This window comes from Amphibalanus amphitrite, unplaced genomic scaffold (genome assembly GCF_019059575.1).
Source record: "Amphibalanus amphitrite isolate SeventyFive unplaced genomic scaffold, NRLGWU_Aamphi_draft 001075F_arrow, whole genome shotgun sequence".
Taxonomy (NCBI): domain Eukaryota; kingdom Metazoa; phylum Arthropoda; class Thecostraca; order Balanomorpha; family Balanidae; genus Amphibalanus; species Amphibalanus amphitrite.
This window is the reverse complement of record NW_024882569.1, coordinates 201,682-222,981: the sequence shown is the minus strand read 5'-3', so window position 1 is coordinate 222,981 and position 21,300 is coordinate 201,682. Positions and strand designations below refer to the sequence as shown.

The following is a 21,300-nucleotide window of genomic DNA, read 5'->3' as shown; positions in this document are numbered from 1 at the left end:
TTAAATATTAAAATTCAAGAAAAAAATAAATGAAGTATTGTTGCCAATAAGAGACGTGATGAGATCAAAATGAAATATTCGACCACTAAATCTAAATTGCTGAAAGTTGAGTGAAATACTCGCTATTCCTGTCTCCTGTAATCATCCTGTAATGATCATAGGCAGTTAAAATTGCAATAATTGTGCAACAATTATTAAGGTTGTCATCGATAGTTTGTCTAACCGACAAAGTTTTTTATCTTTGACTGGATTCGTGAAAAAGTGAAAAGCATATCTGTCCGTGGCGATCAGCTGATCGCCCTCTTTGTTTATCGAAATGCTACCACCAGTCCATTGTTTTTATCTGAATTTCAATTTATTGATGCAGTGTGCTAGGATAGCGGCGTGACTTTGTGACTATGCGCAACAAAATGTTTTTCTCCTACTAAGACATATACAAATATGTCAAAACTCACTTCTAAAAAGTAATGACGTCAGACCCTAATAGCCTTCTGCTACGTTCTTTCCGTTCAGCCCCGTTCATTGCGTTCAGTCCGAAAGCGACCGCCGCTCTGAGAGGTTGGACTGCAACGCGCGGGGGCCGCGGCTGCTTTGTGAAATTTGTTTAAACCCGTCTTTCAGCTTCAATTTAACACCACAATCTTTAAGAATCAAAACACAAGGACTCTGTGTTTTAAGGCATTGAAGAAAATAAAGGCTGCTGGTGCACCGCTTGGGCTCAGGCTAAATTCCAGTTGCTAAGCCTTGAATAGGGCATTTTGACTGCTCATCTGTTTTGCCTGCCTATTATATTATCATAAAAATGTCCATCGCTGCTCTGCTTGAGGCTGCTGACTTCTTGGAAAGGAGGGAGAGAGGTAAGTATCTTTTAAGCTCATATTTTGCGAAGAAAAAAATGAAAACTCCTGATAACTATTGCTGCTTGTGCAAGTTCATGTTTTTCTGTGATAATACCTTTGTATTGAACTTTTCAATAGTTCTTAATACCTAATATGAATTGTTCCACTTGCTCAATGTCCTACACTTTACAATTTGTAAGCACCGAACCCCACTCAAAGCACCTTTACATTCAGACAGCGATCAGCAGAGCACATGTTTTCATGCATTTTGGAAATGCTGGGTGATTTTCTTTGAAATATGAAGTGCTATCAATTGACGCTATGTTTATATTTTGTGTTTCAGAGGCTGAACATGGATATGCCATTGTGTCAGTTGTTCCTCTGCCATCTCGTAAGGTGGATTCAAAACTGAAGGCTGTCAAACATCCTAGGTCAAAGAGGAGCTTCAGCCACAGGTAAGGATTTTTTTTTTTCAAATAGGGATCTACTGTGTCATCAGTACCTTGATATTTATTGGGTTTCATTAAATTAAAATTGCTACAATTTTCAAATTCTTTAGTGCAATGGTTATAATTTTTTATTGTGTCACTTGTGTTTAGAATGTTTCATGTACCATTCTGTTGTCCTATGTATTATTCAAGTATTCATCAATTAAGTACTCTCCATTGTCTAATCCCTTTCCTATTTGATACTATAATCAGTGATCACTAGGGTTTCTACTGTTTTTATCATGCACTCTTTATTTTCTCTGTTCCCAGGTCCACCCACAATGAACTGGAGAAAAATAGGTAAGTGAAACTAATATCTGATTTAAGTTTGAATTCATGTTTTAGTACCAAATAACCAATATTATCAGTACCTTTGCCTTATTTGCTGTCATCCTTATGTACTCTCTTTCAGAACATTGTTAGTGCTTTTTTTTAGACTTGTCAATGTGTGATGTTTCATGATCAAATCCTTACTGGGCAGCTAAGCCACTGCTGGCTTGAGTTTTTAATTTTTATTGCCAACTAGCTGCTTATAACCAGTGCTCTATCCCTTTGCATATCAATGGTTTTCCCGATGAACTGGGAAATACTAGAAATTTCCTAAACCCCATCAAATTAATGTCATTTCCTGCCTGCACCAACACAAGGAAAGAATCCACCTGCTCAGTATTTCCTTGTTCTGTCAACTGTATGTGACACGGCAGCTTGAGGGTGTCTCAAAATGATGGTTTTCCTTATATCCATACACTAATATCTCCATATTCATTTTTATCAAAACCTTTCTCTCGTGCTCCCACCGCGCCAAACCTTCGTTAGTAACTGGCGCGATCGTTGAGCTGGCGCTATCGGCGGCCGGCCGCTGGACGCCCCTCCCACGGCACTGCCACGTGGAGGCGCGCGCTCTGCGCCATGTGCGTGTCGGGCCGGCGCGGCGCGCTCCTTTGTCGGCCGCCGCGCCGCCGACTACTCCTATTGATCACGTGGCGCGCCGCAGCGCGCGCTCAGCTGACGCCGCGCGCCCGCCGCCCGCTCGCGCGCTTTGTCCGCTGGTGCCGCTGCCGCCTCTCTGTTTGGATGCTTGCAAACTTGGCGCGCAGGCCGCGGGCCGGTTCAACGGCACCATTAGGGGCGCCGGGGGCGCGCCATGACCATGAACGTGGTCTGGAAAAATGACGCGGGGAGGTGCGTGCCGGAGCAGCGACGGCCTAATTGTATGCGGAGCTCGGTGTGGGCCGGTCACTGGCGGTGCCTGCTGAGTCGGTCCCGACCGGTCGACGGACGACTCCCGACCGCGACGGCCATCGACGACCCGCCGGCCAGCGTCGCGGCCGCGACAGCCCGAGCCTCCCCCGAATTCAATGGAAATCAGCAGGTGGCCGCCGCAGCGCATTTGACAAATGAAGCTGATAACCTCTCTCGGCCGGCGGGTGAGGCTACGTGCGCCCCGGATCCTAACGGCGTAATTGCTCCTCATGGGAAGTGGCCACAAGATGGATGTGCTGTCGCCATTGTTCTTTCATACTCGGCGCCATCGTTTCAACGTTCATTGTCTACGTCTAATCGAAGTGAACCTTTGTGTTGGATGCCCTCAGTATTTGAGTTTTGTTATTTGTGTCTTTGAGGCGGACCAAGGCTAATGATGCCAACACTTCGAATTCATTACAAGCCGGAAACAAGTATGGCCAGGGAAACCAGCAGGCTATCAGGTCTTTCATGCTGGATGAGTGTTGTAGCAGGTCATATGTAGGGGAATGATCATGCTTGTCTTCTCGTAGTGCGCTGCTACACTGCCGTATTATGTTGGCCAGCTTCTCCCGTTGCCCGCTGCACGGCTGTGTCGTCCGGAGCTCGGCTGGCCTGGGCGGGCCGCTGGCGACTGCCGGGGGGGCGGTGCCGGCGCCGCGCCCGCCGCCGCTCTGTGTATGCCGCCGGCCGAGCGTGTCCGAGCGGCCGGCCGGCTCGGTCGTACCGACAGCGCGCCCCACTGTGCCAGCCCGCTGCCCACGCTGAAAGGCCGTCCGTCTTACACCCCCTCCGGCCGACGACGGGTCGGCAGACGAGGATGTGGGGCCGACGGACGGGCTGGGCGACTGCAATGGCACTTGCTCCATATCAGAGCCACATCTGCAAGCACACGGTACAGTGGAGAGATCGGCAAAGTCTACAGACTTCCGAGGATGTTTAAGTCCGCATTTTTTTCACTGAAGCCGATTGATGATGGCTGTGGTGGTGCCCGGCCGATATGGCTGCGGTAGTGGCTCGGTACGTTGGGATGCTCTCTCGCTGCTCGTGGCATGGCCGACGCCATGCTGCTGGTATGCTCGGACGGCGGGCTGCATGCTGTGGCCGTCAGGTGCGGCGGCCGGCCCACCGTCTGTGCACCGTCCGAGCACAGTGAGGCCGGTCGGCCGCCGCGCGCGTGCCCACGGACGGCCGCGCCACTATCGCCGCCGTTTCGGACGCGGTTGGCGGTGTACTGCGCCAGTTTTTGTCGCGGTGACGGCTCCTCTGCCAGCTGCTGGGAAAGCCGTATTCAGTCAGCAGTGACGCTTTTTATCGATCGTTTCCAACGGGCCTTTCAACCGCGAATATGCATAACAGATGACAGGGGGTACTTAGTTTCTGACCGAGAGCTGAAATGGCTGATGCTTTCATGGTATGCACAGGGTTCTTTGTGTGCTCCTGGCTGTGATGTTTTCGTTTATCGTTTGTCAGCGACTTAGGCGGTTAATTACTCCGGCTCCCAACTCGCATAGGGTGTTTGACACCTGCACTGGCGGATCCAGGCTTGCGTTTTGGGGGGGGGGGGGGGCCAACTCATGCAGGAGCCAAACCTAGGGTACCCCCAAATCCTGTTTTCTCATCGGATTTAGGCCACTTATTTTTCGTCACAGCCCTGACACTATGATTTTTTTTTTAACTAAAAAGAAAAATATATAAATGGTAGCCCACCCGACCCATGCCTTTATATTACTTTGTAAACACTTACCATTGTTTTTATCGACCAGTTAAAGGGACCCTCCCACCTTAACATTAGATTTGAGCTGAGATAGCCAAAATGGGGTCCCTGGCTCACAATTACCGGTTTCGGCACGCACTCACAACATCGAGAAATGCCTTAAATCGGAAATATTGAATTTCAAAATTGCAGCATTTTGATTCAGAGGGGCTAATGCTTTTGGATACCCCTCTGAATGTGTGACGTCAGCGGAGATCTAATGATTTTTTAATATTTTACTAAAACGTTTGGTAGCATGCGGTGGTATAGGCTGCTTTGCGCGCAACAAATGCCGCACTTTCAAATAAAGTCGCTAGGAACAGCAGCGGATATCCCAAAAAGTAAACAAAAATAAAAGTCTAATCTCTTGAAAACCGGTGAATATGTTTCGATAAAATTTGGTAGATATTCGTTTTCGCCCTTTCTGAACCTAGCGACATCACTTTCATGCCAATTCATTAACTTTTTTAAAGGTGGGAGGGTCTCTTTAACCCGCTTCGAGTCAGTGCTTGGGTCCCTTTGCGGGCCGGGAGGTGGTAAAACAGCCCTGTCTAACTCGGCTCCTGGTCCACGCCCTGATTGAACTATGTTTCATTATCGTTTGGGGGAGGGGGAAAACGGGCCACTTTAGGCCTCTGGGAAGGGGGCATGGCCCTAAATGCCCCCTCCCTGGATCCGCCAGTGCAAGAAGAGACCATTGGAGCTGCAGTTGGGTACCTCAGACATCAGGGTACGCCCTCAGATGTATGTATAGGACTCGCATGGAGACCTCTTATGCTATAGTGTACTGAAAGGACCCAAAGGAGCCTGTCTATATGGGCTCCCGGAGATAGACGTGGGCCCTCAGGAGCCCGCCAGAGCCCCAATGAGGGATAAGTGAGGGATACCAAGTGCCTGCAATTGCATATTGCATAAGCCATAACGCCTTTACAAATCAATATATTATGCATCAGTGGCAGATCCAAGGGGGCCACATGGGTCATGACCCCCTTGGTGCCCGGGGGCACCACAGGCCTGTCAGGGGCACCACCGGCCTAGTAGGGGCACCACCAGCCCGCCAGGGGCACCACAGGCCTAGCAAGGGCACCACGGGCCTGTGAGGGGCCCCACAGGCTTGTCAGGGGCACCCCAGGTCTGTCAGGGACACCAGAGACCTGCCAGGGGCGCCGCCGGCCTCGCAGGGACACCATGGGCCTGTCAGGGACACCAGAGGCCTAGCAGGGGTACCACAGGCCTTACAGGGGCACCTTGGGCCTTGCAGGGGCACCTTGGGCCTGTCAGGGGCACCACAGTCCTGTCAGGGCCCAGGGGCACCAGCGGCCTAGCAGGGGCACCACAGGCCTGCCAGGGGCACCACCGGTCTAGCAGGGGCACCATGGGCCTGTCAGGGGCCCCACCGGCCTCGCAGGCATCACGGCATCACGCAGGGGCACCTTGGGCCTGTCGGGGGCATCACGGGCCTGTTGGGGGCACTTTAGGCTTGTCAGGGGCACCACAGTCCTGTCAGGTCCCAGGGGCATCAGCAGCCTAGCAGGGGCACCCTAGGCCCGCCAGAGGTACTGCCCACCGCTAAAGTAATGTAGGGTTTTACCAAACTCAACGGTTGGCTTTGACTGGCGATTGTTTAATGCGAAGTGATTGAAAAGAAGATGTCAATAGCTAAAGTTGCAGCTGCAAGGGTGACGATACATATAAGCTACATTCAAAGTTTCATTGTAGTCTGGCTAATCGTTCCTAAGCTTCAGAAGCAGAACATACCCATGACTGAAACCCCACATTACTTCTGCTGTGGACTGTACCACAGGCCTGCCAGGGTCCAGGGGCACCACAGGCCTAGCAAGGGCACCACGGGCCTGTCAGGGGCACCTCAGGCTCCCGTGCCCCCCCTCCCCCCCCCCCAGATCCGCCAGTGATGCCACACCACGCGAAACACCGCCAACTACCAGCTGCCGCGCCATAAACACGTGCCAACAACAGTCTTTTTTTTAAGGTCGACTCCGCTTGCGCAACTTTTGACTGACCCTCACTGCTACTATATTGCTTCCATATTATGCTGTGGAAAGCTTTACTTCACTAAGTGGCTAAAAACCTCCATCAAGGTATATTTTCTTAGCAATTTTTCTGGCGTTTTGGGGGGGCCAAACAGGCCACTTTAGGCCTTTGGGGGGGGGGGGCCATGGCCCCCGTGGCCCCCCCCCCCTGGATCCGCCAGTGGACACCTGGCTTATTCATCTCAGGCGTGGGGCACGACCATAAATATCACCATTCGCCGGTCTTATAATGGATTCGCTTCATTCAGAGATGATCCATGATGTTTCGCATATTTAGGTATGGGTGCGATTCGTTGGCGATGTGCCTCGGTATTGCGTCTTCCTCCCCTTTCCCAGGGCAGAAAGGGATCTAGGCAGCACTCGGCCACTATACCCGAACATAACAGGCACAGCTGATGAGCTGAGTTCCTAGTTTTCCGTCACCGAAGTCTAGCTCGTTGGTGACGGCAAAGATGCAAACAGCGCATGTTCGTATGCTAGCAATTGATATACAAGAGTTCCGTAGTTCTCGCCTGGCGCCTGCTGATTTTCTCTGAGAAAGCCGAGCAGAGCGTTCACTGTTCAGCGTCCTGAGATATTGCGTTGCACTCGTTACGCTTTATGGTCTGGCGAAATCCCAGCCGTAGCTGTAGTCGTCCGATCGCTATTGTCGAAATTCACACGTCGCCATAGGAGCACGTCCCAGGATTAGAAAGTGGTGTACGGCGCCGGCAGCCACCTTTGGCACTGCGGACTGATGGCCGTACCTACCCGGCAGGCTCGGTAACTGGCGGAGAGCGGTGGGACGGTAACCGGCCCGGCTGAGTGGTGGGACGATACCTGGCGCTCCCCGGCAGAGTGGTGGGACGATACCTGGCGCTCCCCGGCTCAGTGGTGGGACGGTGCTCGGCGCTCCCTGGCTCTGAGGTGGGACGGTGCGCCCGCCCCGGCCGGTGGGACGGCCGCGCCACTGGCGGCCGTCGCCGGCGGCAGCGCTCTATTTCGGTGTGGCGTCTCTATGGGCCGCCTGTTTATGTCGCGGCCGGCGCCGTTTTTCCACTTCCCCTTGGCAAGGGCCGGCCGGGACCGGTGTTTTCCCTGCAAACAGGGCGCGTGCGGCGCGCCTGCCGCAGGGTGCCCGCTGGACTCTGTAGGATCGTAATGAGCCGGCCGGGCTAATTGTGGCCGTCGTATTCCGGCCCGACTCCGACCACTGCGAAACGCGAGTCGGTCCGACCCAGATGCCGGCGTCACCGGAGCCGGCGGCCGCCGTGCCGGTCGGCAGGTGGACAGCTGACTGCCGCCGGCCGGCCGGCGCGCACTTCCTGTCCGGGCGCGCCATTACCTGGCGCCCTTTCCGGCAGCGGCGCCGCCGCCCCGCTGAAGCAGCAGTTTCGCGAGAGAAATGGACTCTGGGCGGCATCGCAGTCAATGCCAACTACGTCCGGTGCGGGCCTAATGGACGGCCGGCGGACGGGGGTCCGCCACCCACCGTCCTCCCTCCCTTCCTCCCGGACTGTCCGGACTGTAGTCGCACTTTCCGGACGGTCCGGCTAGTCACCATCGACCGGACGGTCCGCGAGCGACGAGACCGGTCCGGCGAAGGCGAGTTCTCCCTAGCGGCTCCTGCGCCCAGCCGCCGGTCGATGTCCGCTCACGTGTGTGTTCCGCGCACCACCGTCGGCTGATCGGCGAGTGACGCACGTGCGTGTTGGGTTCGCCGGCCCGGTGACGCAGCGCGGCCGGTCGCCGACCGGTCGGACCGGCCCCCGGTGCTCCCCGGCACACTAATTGGCCGGGTGTGGCGCTGTGATAAGGCCGCGGTGCGGATAGCGGCAGCGGCCGCAGCTGCCACGCGCCACCGGCCCTTCCCCAGCGACGCGCACACGCGCACGGCGTCTGTCGACCACCAGTCGCCGCCTGATTACACCGAAACGGATCACCGCTCTCCCCATCGACAAACAAATAGCGGCTAATTCTGCCTCATGTGGGCTGCGCGTGCGTCTGTCAAATTATTGGCGCAGGCCGGCGTTTAGTCTCGCTGATTGGCCAGCTGCGAGTGGCGGCCGGCGCTGCCGCTGTCAGATGACTACCCGGCCGGCCGCGGCGCGCGCTCCATGCGCCGACAGCCTGTGATGAACTCGTCACTCGCGCTGTGCGGAGCGATCGCCGGCGGCGGCGGCGCCTTCCGCAGGGAGGGTGGCCTCCCCTCGGCAAGTGGGTCAGGGTGGATCGATCCAGGATCGCGCCACTCGTCAGCGGCCGCTCGCTGGACCCCGGGGGACGGCGCCGGGGGACGGTGCCGGCGGCGCTCTGTTGTCTCAACACGGCCAGGTGGCCGTGGGCTCAGCCGCCCGCTGACACAGCCGCCGCGTCTCTAATCCGACTCCATTATCCTATTGTGGTGCTAGAGACAAAGGTTGGTGCGGCCGACGCTCCGCCGCGCTGGTGAGGCGCCGACCCTGCCGTGCCCCGCTCCGCCCCGGCCGCGCCGTGCAGGGCAGGGTGGGCGGCCGTAATAGCCGGCCACTTGGCACCGGGGAATGCCGTCCCATCGGCGCGGCGGGGCGGCGGCAGGGGCGGCCGGCTCGATCGAAGGCAGCCGTAAAGAGAGCACCGATCGATCTCGCCGACATGCTGCACACGGAACTCGGAAATGGTAGCCCGCGGTCTGCCTGTGAGGGTCTGCGGGGGTCGCTCGGTACGCCACTGCGACGGCCGGCCGGTTGGCGGCGGTTTCAGGAAATGGCACCGGCTGCCAGTCGATCGTCACCTGTTGAAGTTAACAACGATTTATGAGCCGTCGTAGTCGGCTATTTTCAGATCTGGGTCCATAAAACGTCTCCATTTCCGCGCTGAACCTATAATGCCCATTCATGCAGCTCCTGTTGCGGTCAGCAGATGGCTATTTGAGTGCAGCGCGGCCAGTGGGGATGTCTGGGCTGATCTCGATGCATTGCCGTAGGTCATGCTGGTGGTTTTAGATGCTGACCGGCATCACTGAACCCCCTCGGTCCATCACCACAGGGGGAGGGGAAGGCAGGGGTCGCTGCTCATTTGGAAAAGGTACGGATGTGGGAGGTCCCCGGTGCGTGTCCCTCGGACAGTCCCCTCGGGGACCGGAATGTCGACCGGACGCGCTGTTTTAATTACTCGCCCTGTCCGCGTCGTTGGCCGCCGAACGGAAGCGGCTCGGTCGTCGGTCGAACTCGGCTGATTCCTGCGGGTGGGGGGAGGGGAGGAGGGGAGGGAGGACTGGTTCGGACGGCACGTGTGTGCTGGTCAACCACCGCCGGCTGACCGGCCGGCCGCCGCCCCCGACCCCAACTGATGGTAGCAGCGGTGACACGTGCAGTGCCGTCGACCGACGTCGGCCGTTCGTCGACTGACGGCCGACGTGCGTCGGACGTGACGGGTCGGCCGTCGAGCGACACTGATGTATGTGTGCGTGTGGCAGGCTGAGCCGGACAGACGGGGGCGAGGCCGGTCCGCAGGGCCCCCTTGGTGGTGCCTGAAACTCTTGGAATGTCGTTGGGCTGAAACGGACCTTCCCGGCCATGGAGTTGATTGGGCGGTCTACCGCCAGGACCGGCGGAATGCTATGTCCTCATCTGATCGCCACCAGAGTGGGCTCTGGAGAAGGGCAGCTACCTCAGGTGACCGCCGACGGCAGTGGGAAGGGCTAAAGAACCTGGCCGCGACTGTCTGACCTTCACGTCTCGATAGGCGACCTTCGGACGGCGGGGCCAACAGCCACATCGATAACTATTCGCACCAACACCGTCGTCGGGCATTTAATCTTTTTTGCAGCTTTTTTGTGCCGTGTCTGCTGCCGCCATCTCACGTTTTTCGTCGAGGTCATGGACAAAAAACCTGTCTGCGTCGCTGGCCAGGGGCAGACAGTCCCCGAAAAAGCGCCCACCTGGGGAGTGTGCCAGATCCGCCTGCCGTGTCGTCTGACGTCGATAAACCGAGACTCGGTGTCCAACCGGTCAATGGTGACGCAACCAGCCCGTTCCGTTCCGCTTCGCTTCGATTCTAGAGCACTGCCGCCCTTAGCGACACAGGGAAACCTGTGCCGCCCGGGGTTCGGTCTCAGGCTAAAAACTCTAATCCGGGGTTGAGTTGATGGCGCGGTATGGCCCCATAAATCCGAATGAGCACTTGGCAGTTTACTGTAAAGTGTAAACTGGCGCTTTAACGAGCACGGTCCTGTCCCATGCTTCACCTGAGCCCGATCTTCCATAGCACGCTCCGACTGGCCTCCAGTTTTTCGTGCCATCTACTGGCTCGTGTCCCGTGCCGGCCCGTGTCGTTCCGTGCCTGTCGCCCGTCCCGAGTCGCGGACACGGCACAGGTCGGTCGTGGTTCAACCTTGTCGCCGTCCGCGGCCTGAACCCGCCGGTCGTCGCTAATCCGTGAGACAGGCACGTTCCGGGACGACTCGGCCGGTTTGGGCAGACAGCGAGCGCCTGGTACGGCCATAGCACGGGCCATTTGGACACGACACTCCCTCCTTGACCCAATCCTGGCCGAGCGGGGGCTGTCGGCCCGCCTCGCTGATCGTAGTGAGTTGCACGGTCGTGCTGTGCCGCTGCAGCCGAGTTGGTCGCAGCTGGGCCGAGGCTGTCGACGCCCCGCGAGAGGCCGGCGCAGGAGGGGCCCGCCCACCGCCGCGGGGCGGGGCCGGCCGGCTGGCGTCTGTTTGGGTCGCGGAGCTGACGTCACGCGCGGGACGTGGCCCGTGCCCGGCCGGTCACGTGCGCCCGGCCGCTCGGACCGGTTTGTCACGTGACAGGCGCTACTGATGGCGCGCGCGGGCATCGTACGATCACGTGACTGCCTCCGATGTCAACACGGGCCAGCTGTGGCCCCAGCTGATGAATAGCGCGGTGTTACCGGGATTTGGTGCCGCCTCAGCCGGCGCTCGGTGGCGATACAGAATATACAGCGGACAATGTGGGCAGCCCGTCCGAGGTCGGCTGCTGCCGATCCGGCTCTATCCATGTTGAGCGCGTGAGCGGCTCCCCATTTATCTCCGATTTATAACCCCGTACCATGCAGAGCGACTGTGACTCGTTCGGGGGTGAGGTCAGGAGAGCAGAGCGGCGGGCTCGCCGTGACCGGTGCCGAGGTCGGGCCGCTGGGCAGGGGAGAGAGAGCCGCGCCGCTCGGAGCAGCGCGGGCGGAGGGGGTCGGGTCGCCGTCAGCGCGCGGCGCCCATTGACCTGATTGCGCTGACGGCCGTGGCGCCGCCGGGCGGGCCGCGGGCGGCCGTCTCGGGTTGCCGTCGGTCGGGCCGCCGGCCGTACCTTCCGCTCCGGGCAGCGCCGTTGGTGAAAGTGACGCTGTGTGCGCTGGCCAGCCCACTCCACAGCCGCCCACCGCTCAGGGGATCAGCTGATTCTGTCCCCCTGCCGTGCCGCCGCCTATCGTTCATGGGGTGTCACCGAGGCATGGCTCACTCGGATAGCAGTATCGGCCACCGTACCGGCTGAATCCGCCGCTTATCGCACGGGGGACTGCCGTCCGGGGCTGCATGTGACTGCCCGTATCGGGGCTGCGGGCGGGGGCACTCTGTTACTCGCTCCCGACCGAGAGATTGTGTACGCTGGCTCCCCGCCCCTCCCCTCCGACGGCCTACGGCCCGTTGGCGCCACCCCCCCCCCCCCCTCCCCCTCCAATGGCTGCCTGGGAACGACTCGACTCTCATTGCCCATGCGCCCTGAGGGTTGTTCCCTATATCAACGTTCTATGCTTTTCCTGTTTGGTGATCTGGGCTGGTTTTGACTATTTATAGTCGCCGTGGTTTTGACCACCACCCACAATGGCGTCATCACCCACTGATACTGCCACACCACCTTGATTTAAGTTCTAACCACATCCCTTTTCGCCCTCCCTACCCACGGACCTAAGCCTAGATATCTGTGAAAACGAAACTGATTCATGGCACAAACCGGTGGCTCCACTGCGCCACTCAGCCAAACCTGCTTCAGCCGCTCCCGGGTTATCCTGGGCGCTGTTTGGTTGCCGTTTGTTATCACCCTGCTGCCAGCTTGCTGGTATTTCTCGTCCTCGGGTGAAATTCACGTAGTGTGTATGGTTGACCAATGAGAGACCGATAAACGCCAGCAAGTAGCTTCCATATATGGGAAAACCGGCAGCATGTTGACAAAGAAACCGACACCAAACAGCGTCGGTTGTTGCGCACCCAGCCGCCGCGGTCTGCCCGTAGCCGGCCGCGCGGCGCCGCCCACCCACCTCATGTGTGTGTGACCTCGCGCGGCGGCGCCCGGCCCGCACACGGCGCTGGCTGTGTGCCGACCCCCGCCGGGCCGGCCGGCCGCCGCAACACGGATGTTTGTGCGCACCTGAGACTGTAAAACTGCCGGCATTGGTATATGTGTCGTACGTTGTGAGGCGGGCACGCCTGTGTGGTGTGACTGAGATGCTGATGTTTGTGTGTCTGTGTGTGCTGACAGGCGCGCGCACCTGCGGGAGTGCCTGGAGCGGCTACGAGAGGAGGTGCCACCGTGCCCGGACTCGAATCGATCCACCACGCTCGGCCTGCTCACCAGGGCCAGGGACTTTATCAGGGTACGACCGCCGACTTCCACCCAGCTCCACTCCCACCCGTAACCTCAACCTTACTCAACCAACACCACGTCTGCTTCCTGTGGTTACTAATCGCGCAGTTACCTTTGCTACCTTTGCTATCCGTCGCACTTATCGGGGAAAAATCCAGTTAGCTCGAGCCATTGCCCACTTTGATACATTTTAAATAGGTCACTGAATTTCAGCAAGGCTATCCAATATAAGCCTCGCATCGATACCGCGAGAAGTACGCGATAAATGTTCCTGACGCTCGGCTGCGCTGGAGCGTACGGCGCGGTGAAATCGGGGCTGACATGTTTGACTGGCCGTCTCACAACGTGTCAGTCCGTGGCCGTGTCCCTCTGCGCACGGTCTTGTGGCAGGCCGGGCCGGGCTGGCTCGCAGCCAGCGATCAATGCCGACTGGACGCGCGCCACGCGGGGCTCCGCTCGCGGCCACGGCACGAAGCGGCAATGAAAACAAACCCGCCGAGCCACCGGGACGCCGGCAGGGGACTCTGCGGCCGCACGAACGTCCTATCTCGCCGGCATGGCGCAGGTCGTTGATTCGTTGGTTAGTCAGCTTGATTCTTGTGCTGCACGCACATGACGCTGTCGGGGACCACCTATTCGAAGCTCTGTGCAGCTTTGTTTTACCACCCCCTTGTGTCTGGGCGGGGCGGTGAGAGGGATCGGTGTGGCTCCTTTCGCCCGGCGCCGATCTCGGTCGGACCCGGGCCGTGTAAATCCACCGATAACGTGATTACTCCGTCGGTCGGCGCCGGCCTGTAATGCGACTCGGCGACCGGCCGCCGGGTTTTTGTGCGGTGTGGCCGGGGCGCGGCCCGCCCCCTCCAGAGATTGGTTGGCTGAGATGGCCGCGGCCGCCCTGGCGACAGCCGCCGGTGACTGACCGACCCCGGAGCTGGGACTCTGCCCGAGCGGGCGGCTCCCTAGACGGTGACACATACCGGCGAGATTGGCACGGCATTGGTCCGACCGATACTGGGTGCATGTCTTATGATTGGCTTTCTGGCAATACACACCGAGTGTCAGTCATGTGCTGTGGGCTGGTTTTCCTGAACTGTTTTGGCCAATCGTGTGGTTCATGCTGCCTATCGCGGGGAGCATACTTGCCTAGACTGAGCAGACGGTGATCCGACGATGCTTAGCCCGCTCTGTGTTGTATGCCATCAGCCGCCGCCGCTGCCGCCGCTCAGCTGATCGGCCTAACCCAGTCCGTTAGTCGGCGCCGGAGTGCGGGCCTCGTGACGGTGACGTGGCCGTCCTGTCACGGCCGCCCGTCACCAGGAAAACTGGGCACCGCCGCCGGCCGGGCCCACCTCACCAGCTGGGTACCCTGAGTCACTGGACGGCCCTGTCCCTACCTACGGTCCCAGATCGTGGGATCACCTGATCGCCGCAGTCGTCCGGCGCCGCGGAGCCACCGGCTGCCAGATTTGACCGCTGTGGAACCATAACACCAGTCCGGGGGACGGTGTGTGTTGTTTTGCGGCGTGAGACGCCGGCGGGTGTTGTATTGTGTGGGCCGAGTGATGGACACTGCCCAGTCGGCGATCTGACGGCGGACGGCGCAGCCGTACGGCTCTGGACAGCGGGAGACGGCGGAGGTGCGTGCCGACCCGGGAGGCCGCACGGTGAGGGGATTGGAGGGCGACAGAGCGGGAATGTGACCCTGAGAGGATTGGCCGGTCGTGACGAGAGACCCTCACCACCTCTGGGGATCAGCTGGGACCCACAGACTTGCGCAACGTCCGGGAAATCAGCTGATATCCTAGACCGCTCCTGGTTCAGGGAGGTCAGCAGGCCAGCTGACGGGATCGGCGAAGGCTTACAAAGACGGAGAAGGCTTCAAATTATGCGGCCATAAGAGGCAAGCAGCGCTATCTCTCTGCCCTTGTTAGGATTGGCCGTAATCCTACCATCAGATTCAGAAAGAGTTCCACCTCGCGTCCTTTTGTGGCTTGACACATTATCTGATATGCGCATAGAGCTCGGATCTGACCAATTTTCATTGGCTGACCCCAAACCCGGTTGGCCGAACTCATCTGTATGCTCGACTGCGTGTCGTTACACTGTTGATACAGTGTGTTTTACTGATGTGTTACAGTGTGTTTTACTGATGCACTGAGGCTCGGGGGCAGGTCAGCGACCCTGTTCCTCGGCGCTGGACCCGCTCTCTACCACCCGTCGCCGTGTGTCTCCTTCCCGTCAATCGGGACAGTGTGCGGGCCTGAGGATAACGTTCATACAAAGACTGTATTCACGACGTTATCGCAATCACCTGACGCGATCTTTGGTTTTTGGCCCGCCCTGGAATCTCTGAAGTCCGTCTGGTCCCGTCATGGTTCACCGGACGGGGTTTTAAGTCTCGTGCTTAGCCATTGTTTGCTGTCAGCAAATAAACTCATCGATATTTTTATCTTGATATCTGTCTCATGCCTGTCTCTCCGTGACTCTTGTACTTGCACATTTTACACCGTCGGTCTAATGACTCTTAAGCGGGCTTTAACCTCAGACACAACATCTGATTTCTTATCTGTCCCATTTCAGCACCTGGAGGAGAAGGACCGGATGAACTTCCGGTACAAGACGCAGCTGGCGCGCGAGCAGCGGCTGCTGGCCGAGCGTCTGGCGGCACTGACCCCCCGCTGGCGGACGCCGGCCAAGGCGCGGGCCTCGGACAGCTACAGCAGTGGCTCCGACTGGTCCTCCGTGTCCTCACTGTCGTCTGCCGGCTCCAACTTCGAGTGGGCCGACTCGGGTAAGTGTCGGGAGAAGGAGAGGGGTGGTCAGGTCACTTATTATCTGAAAAGTGAGTGCCGTCAGGGAGGCAATGTGCTTGAAGCTAGGCAAGGAGGTGGGTGAGCAGGAGGACGAGTTAGGTCGCTGTGTCGACTTTTCCGAATACCAGCGAGCAAGGATAACCGGAGCTTAGGCCTGGGTTGAGCAGCGGGGTAGGTTGGGAGTTATGGGGAGCAGTGGAGTGCATGGATCAGGGTGCTGTGTCTATCACACCGCCTGCCGTCCGTCCAGATGTACATACTAGTTACATGTGTCGTGATTGGCAACCGTTCTGTCTTTGGTTGAACCTCTCCCCTGATTCCAGACGCGGCGGTTCCTGACCTTTCCTATGTGCCGACAGTAGGGCCTGTAATCTGTATCTTTCCACCGTCGCTGCCAATGCCAGCCTGTGCAGCAGCGAGCGATCCTTACGAGTACGTACATAGTCTGCCCCCACTATCCCTGCCCCGGCCTCTCGGAGGAGCGCGCCGTCACGCCACACGCTGCACGCGAGCAGCGCGGTGTTGGCGGGGTGATTACGGCTGAGTTAGCGGCCGACAGTGACTCGGCGGAAGGCGACTCCACCGGTGCCACTGCGCTACACCGCTCAACTCTGGGGCGCAGCTCTGCCGGGCGTCCGCCGGCCGTGCGTGGCGCACTCGGTGGGCGTGGCTGGCCGAACGAGTCGACCTTGGCAGGGAGCGGCCGCCTGCGCTCTGCGGTTCGTGCCAGCGTGCAGGACCCGGCCCGGAGCTGACCTCTAGCCGTCCCGAGGAGGGCCAATGGATGCGGGCGGTGCCCCCGGACCCAGGCTCGGGTACTGTGAACGTCCGCGGGTAGAGGTGATAAGGATCGACGCTTCTCGGAGTGCCGAGGGTTGGTGTATGGTGCCGCTGCCGGCCTCTACGCCTTCCACGGAACCGGGCGGTACGGGGAGGGCTGTGTTTGGTTACAGTGCTGTAGGAGACTTCTGTCGACTGACTCAGGGCCATTTGTGGGCCGAAGCCGGCCTGCAGTGGACGAGGTCTCGTGCAACACATCTGCGCCCTCAATGTTTGCGTGTTTCCCTCACCACACAAACGATGGTGGTTAAATTTATCGGACAGGTCCTCAACACCCCGCCCAACTCCGTTTTCTGCTCACGATGGCTGCCAATCTCACTGGCTCCCCCAACAGTGAGAGATAATATTGACGAGCTGTCATCAGGTGCATTGTCCACCAAAAAGTCTGTTACCCATGATTCGTCTGTTCAGTCACGCACTGAGGCAGCAGTTGTCCTGGGGAGAGCGCGACCTTCGGGCGGCGGGTCCGTCGCGCCCGTCCAACCACGGAGCGTGTCATTGCGGCGGTTTGGGCCGGCCGGCCGCCCGCTGGGTGTCGGGGACCTTGAGCGCGGCTGCAGGGCTGCAGTGCAGGGCGCACCTGTACCGGGGCGGCCCAGCTGGTCGGCGGCCGGCCGGACCGGTCGGCCCGGCCGCGCCGTCAGCTGACGGACCGCTCAGCTGACTGCGCGGCGGCGACGGCCGGCCGGTGACCCCTCTCAGCCCGCGGCGGCCGAGGGCGGCGCTCGCTGATCTGTATACAGCAGGGAGCATCACTGCGGCGGCGTTAGGCCAGGGAGGCCAGGACGGCGTGTTTCACCGACATTACTACAGCCGTTTTCACAATGAACCCGCACTGCGCCGGCCGAATACCGGCGGGCCCGCATCTAACCACCGCCACTTCATCGCAGCGAAACAAAAAGCTCCGCCGGAGCCTGGGGACGGCGCCGGCGGAGCGCCGCGCGCGGGCTCCGATCACGCACGGCGCCGACCCTGGCCGCGGCCGGCGGCGGAACAAAGCCGATTGGCCCGGCCGCGGGCCACGTCTCCGCGGCGCGCGCACTTTTTACCGGCCGCTAATTGGTCCGTTGGCGGCGACACGGCGGGCGCCGAGGGCGCACGGCGCGCCGCCGCAAACTGCCCGCTCTGGGGCCATCGCAGCGGACGGACCGCCGCCGGCGCGCCCGGCGGACTCGGCTGTCGCCATGATGCCGTGTGGCTGGTCCCTACCTCGATAGTGAGAGAAGAAAAGGCAGGGCATCACTGGTTCGATCCGGCTCCGACCGCTGCCGTTTGCGTCGGTCATTGTATGCCGAGCGGCTCGGATACCACTCAGTAATGAGATGTTTCCGCCGCGGCGGTTCCATCGACCCTTGTGTGTATTGCACCACGGACGCTCTCTACCGCGGACAAACATGGCTGCCACTCTCCGATCCCGACCCAGACCCGATCGCCCTCGACCCGACCCGACCCGACCCCGACCCATCGGCCCCGACCCCGTTCTCCGTCGTGAGATGAAGTGCCTTTCGCTAATGAGATCACCCCTCTCCACTCATATGTCTGCTGCGCTCAATATGCCGGAGACTGACCGTGCAGCGCCTGCCTCTCAGATGTCTGTTGCGTGTTTACGTGCCGCTAACCCTGGGCCGCCATGGCCGCACCGTCTGACCCTCGCTCCCCTTCGCTCAGATGACGTGGAGAGCGGCGGCGGCAGCCTGAGTCCCGGCTCGGACGGCAGTCAGGAGGAGGCTGACGGCGCCGCGCTGGGACTCGCCTCACTGGCGGTGACCACCGGCCGCCGCGCCCTGCTGGCCTGAGGTGAGTTGAGGAACGCTCACCGGCGGCGGGTCACGGCCGGGCAGGGAGGTGCCGTGCGCTCACCGAGCCAACCGTGTCATTAGGTGTCATCAGTGGGTGGATTAATATCGCGTCCCGCCGAGCCGGGCGACCCGCCCGCGCCGTACCCGCGCCGCCCAGGGACTCTAAACCACGGCGGTGTTTATCTGAAGTACCCCGTCCGTCGGTGACAGTTGGGACGCCTGGCAACGAAACGAACTTCCTTTGTTTTGATTGTGTATGAATTCAGCTCCGTTCAGGTACACAAGGGCAACTAGAGGTCGCTTTATACAATGTTTCCCGCAGATGTTGCTTTTTGTGACTAAATAGCACTTATCACCGAGCTATTCTCATTTCATGCATTGACACACCTATGCAAACATCATGCGTATTGTATCCGACGCCGATGCACGGGGCCTCAATGTCGCATTCACTGCGATCTAATTAAACCTGCAATTTAAATGGGGCGCTTTTGTTTTGTTGATGTGACATTTACACTGCCTTTTTAGGAATAGTGCCCTTGAATGTCACGATGCCACCATATTTGCAGTCGGATCTGTTCTTAAGCCTGGGGCACCGACCCAACAACCACACGGGCGCACCAATCCGCCTGGGCACCAACGGCCGCTCGGGCGCACCGACCGCCAGAACACTCGTCATCGGTCATGCATGCAGTTTCCACATTTCATTAACAGCGGCCGTGGCGCGGGCCCCAGTCGCTAATAGGCACCGCTTTGATCGCGCTCCATGCAGCACGGTTCGGCGTGGCTCGGACAGGCCGGGCTGGTACCGCGCGGCTCACTGTCACGAGCGGGTCTCTGCGCCCGGCCGAGGGCGCCGCACCATCGGCCGTTGCAACACAGCCGCAGTTGCGCAATTGACGCGGTTCTCGGCCGACGTCTCTCCGGGTAAATTGATCGGGCTCCGAGCGTCGACCGTCCTTCGGAGGTGGTGCGGATGGTAGCACGCGCCGGGGAGTGCTAGCTGAGCGGGCGTGGGGTGTGGGTTAGGAGAACTCCGAGGGTGCGATGACTCCGCGCCGCACCTATTTCTAGGCCTGCTGTGATTGTTGTGGTGACTCCCTGTTGATTGCTCTGACCGGCACTTGACACTTAATTACCATCGTGTTTCTGAACGGTGCCTTTCTGTGTTCCAGGCCGTCACTGGTCGGGTGTGGCGAACCCCACTGGAAAGTACCTGGTACTCTACCTCGGGGAGCGGCCGGCCTCCGGTCGACTCTGACGCTCTGCCGCTCCGAGCCACCCACCGCGCGGCGCACCCATCGCCCACCGCCGGCCGGAGCTAACCATTTTCCGCAGTGTACACGGGTCACGTACACCCGTGCTGTTATTGGACGCACGATCTCGAAGCTAAATGAGCAAATTAGGCCTATGATGATTTTTGATTGACCAATAATCTCCAGGCTAGTGCCGACCTATGAATGAATTGGACAACGGAGCTTTACTGGCGTGTGCGTGTCTGTCATTGTGGTGATATTTCGGGAGAGGCAGAGGGAGAGAGAGAGCATGACGGACGGCTCGGAGCTGGAAGCTTTAGCGTGTAAGCGGCGCAGGGGCAGCCGGTTATCGGCAGGTGCCGCCTGCCGGACAATGTTAGCAACATGTAAATTCATGCTATCAAAATGAGCGAGTCAGAGTTTTATTTAACTCGGTTGGACCCAAGGTCGAGGCGCGTCTCGTGAGAGGGGAGGAAGCCTGTTGGCTGCGCGGGTGCTCGGTATGTCAGGTACGGGCTCGCCTGTATTGGGGCTGCCTCGTGGCGGAGGCTGCCTGGTGACGTCACGTGCGGGTGGGGACGGCGGCGCCGGCCGCCACCGCCCCCGCCCGCTGTCAGCGGCGTCTGATTTGGTTCTCGGTGTGCGTGCAAAACGGTATGTGCGGCTTTTAAAGGTACAAAACGCTTGCTGTTCGGCGCTGGGGCCTGCCGACATTACGACTGGGCCGTGACCGGTGACAGGTCACCTTCCACAGATCACCGGTGACCTGTCACAGGTCATGGGTCACCTGTGACGGGTCACCGGTCACCTGCTGGCTGTCACCGGTTACCTGTCACTGGTCACCTGTGTCAGGTAACCCGTGACAGGCCACCTGGCGCCGTAATGGCTCCGTCAGTCGGCGGCACGCAGCGCTGCAGGCTGTGCGCTGAATATGTCAAGCTTTATTTATTAGTTCTGTAGTGCGGCTGTCCAATCGCCTCAATGACCAGTGATACCCGTGATTGGGACCGTCTGTTACGCAGCGGGCGGCGCCGCAGCAAATTTCCGCCGTCCGAGACCGTGCATGTAACCTCAGTCGTTCGTAGCTGACTAGGTGCTAGGTAGGTAGGTAGGAACTGCAATTCAACTCTCGTTCTCTCCTCAATACAATGTGGAAATGTGTCAGCAGTGTTTTTGGTCCTCTTGGAGGCTGGTTGTGCTTGCTGCGTGGTGTTATGACGGATGTAACGGTAAAGGTACTTATAAACATGTTCCATTTACTTCCGGATCTAGGAGATAAGGTACATGACGCTGCGTATGGGGCACAGTACCTTTGCATTTCACCAAGAAAGGCTGCTCAAGGGCTATGGGTATCGTAAAAAGACAGTTCAGTTAAAAAAGAAAGGATTTCAGTTCCAGTGACTCGAGCAATTTGAAGCCATTCTTATGTTTAGTTTTCTTTCTATGAAAAACGACAAAATATCGTACATTTTGGACGCTGCAGGTGCAGAACTTAACCCTAAGAGCCCTTTCCCCTCTACACGTCAGCAGTTTTGTGATTTGTCGATAAAATGCTCGAAACCGAAAATCTCCAACCCAGTGCGCCGCCTTGCGGTGTGTTAACAATGCTGAAAAATTCCTTCATATGGAAGCATATGGCGCTAAACAGTTCTG

At 58.8% G+C, this 21,300-nt stretch overlaps 1 protein-coding gene across 3 annotated transcripts; it reads left to right on the top strand.

The window, feature by feature from the left end:
• The first annotated feature begins 276 nt into the window (after positions 1–276).
• LOC122369816 (max dimerization protein 1-like) lies at positions 277–20,808 on the top strand. 3 transcript variants are annotated; one of them, XM_043344855.1, is made up of 8 exons: positions 277–335; positions 622–857; positions 1,183–1,294; positions 1,598–1,627; positions 12,838–12,952; positions 15,523–15,733; positions 18,264–18,392; positions 19,567–20,808. In XM_043344855.1, exons 2-7 carry the CDS (start codon positions 803–805, stop codon positions 18,389–18,391), a joined length of 651 nt encoding a protein of 216 aa, XP_043200790.1. In that variant the 5' UTR covers positions 277–335; positions 622–802; the 3' UTR covers position 18,392; positions 19,567–20,808. The 3 variants fall into 3 exon arrangements, with proteins under 3 accessions (XP_043200790.1, XP_043200789.1, XP_043200788.1); XM_043344853.1 differs by lacking the exon at positions 277–335 and adding an exon at positions 339–392; XM_043344854.1 differs by having other exon boundaries at positions 301–857.
• The last annotated feature ends 492 nt before the right edge of the window (positions 20,809–21,300 follow it).

Excerpts from the sequence above, each read along its gene's own strand:
- LOC122369816 (XM_043344855.1), top strand. The coding sequence starts at position 803 with ATGTCCATCGCTGCTCTGCTTGAGGCTGCTGACTTCTTGGAAAGGAGG. Across the intron at positions 858-1,182 it reads CTTGGAAAGGAGGGAGAGAG|AGGCTGAACATGGATATGCC; the intron begins GTAAGTATCTTT and ends TTTGTGTTTCAG. Across the intron at positions 15,734-18,263 it reads CTTCGAGTGGGCCGACTCGG|ATGACGTGGAGAGCGGCGGC; the intron begins GTAAGTGTCGGG and ends CCCTTCGCTCAG.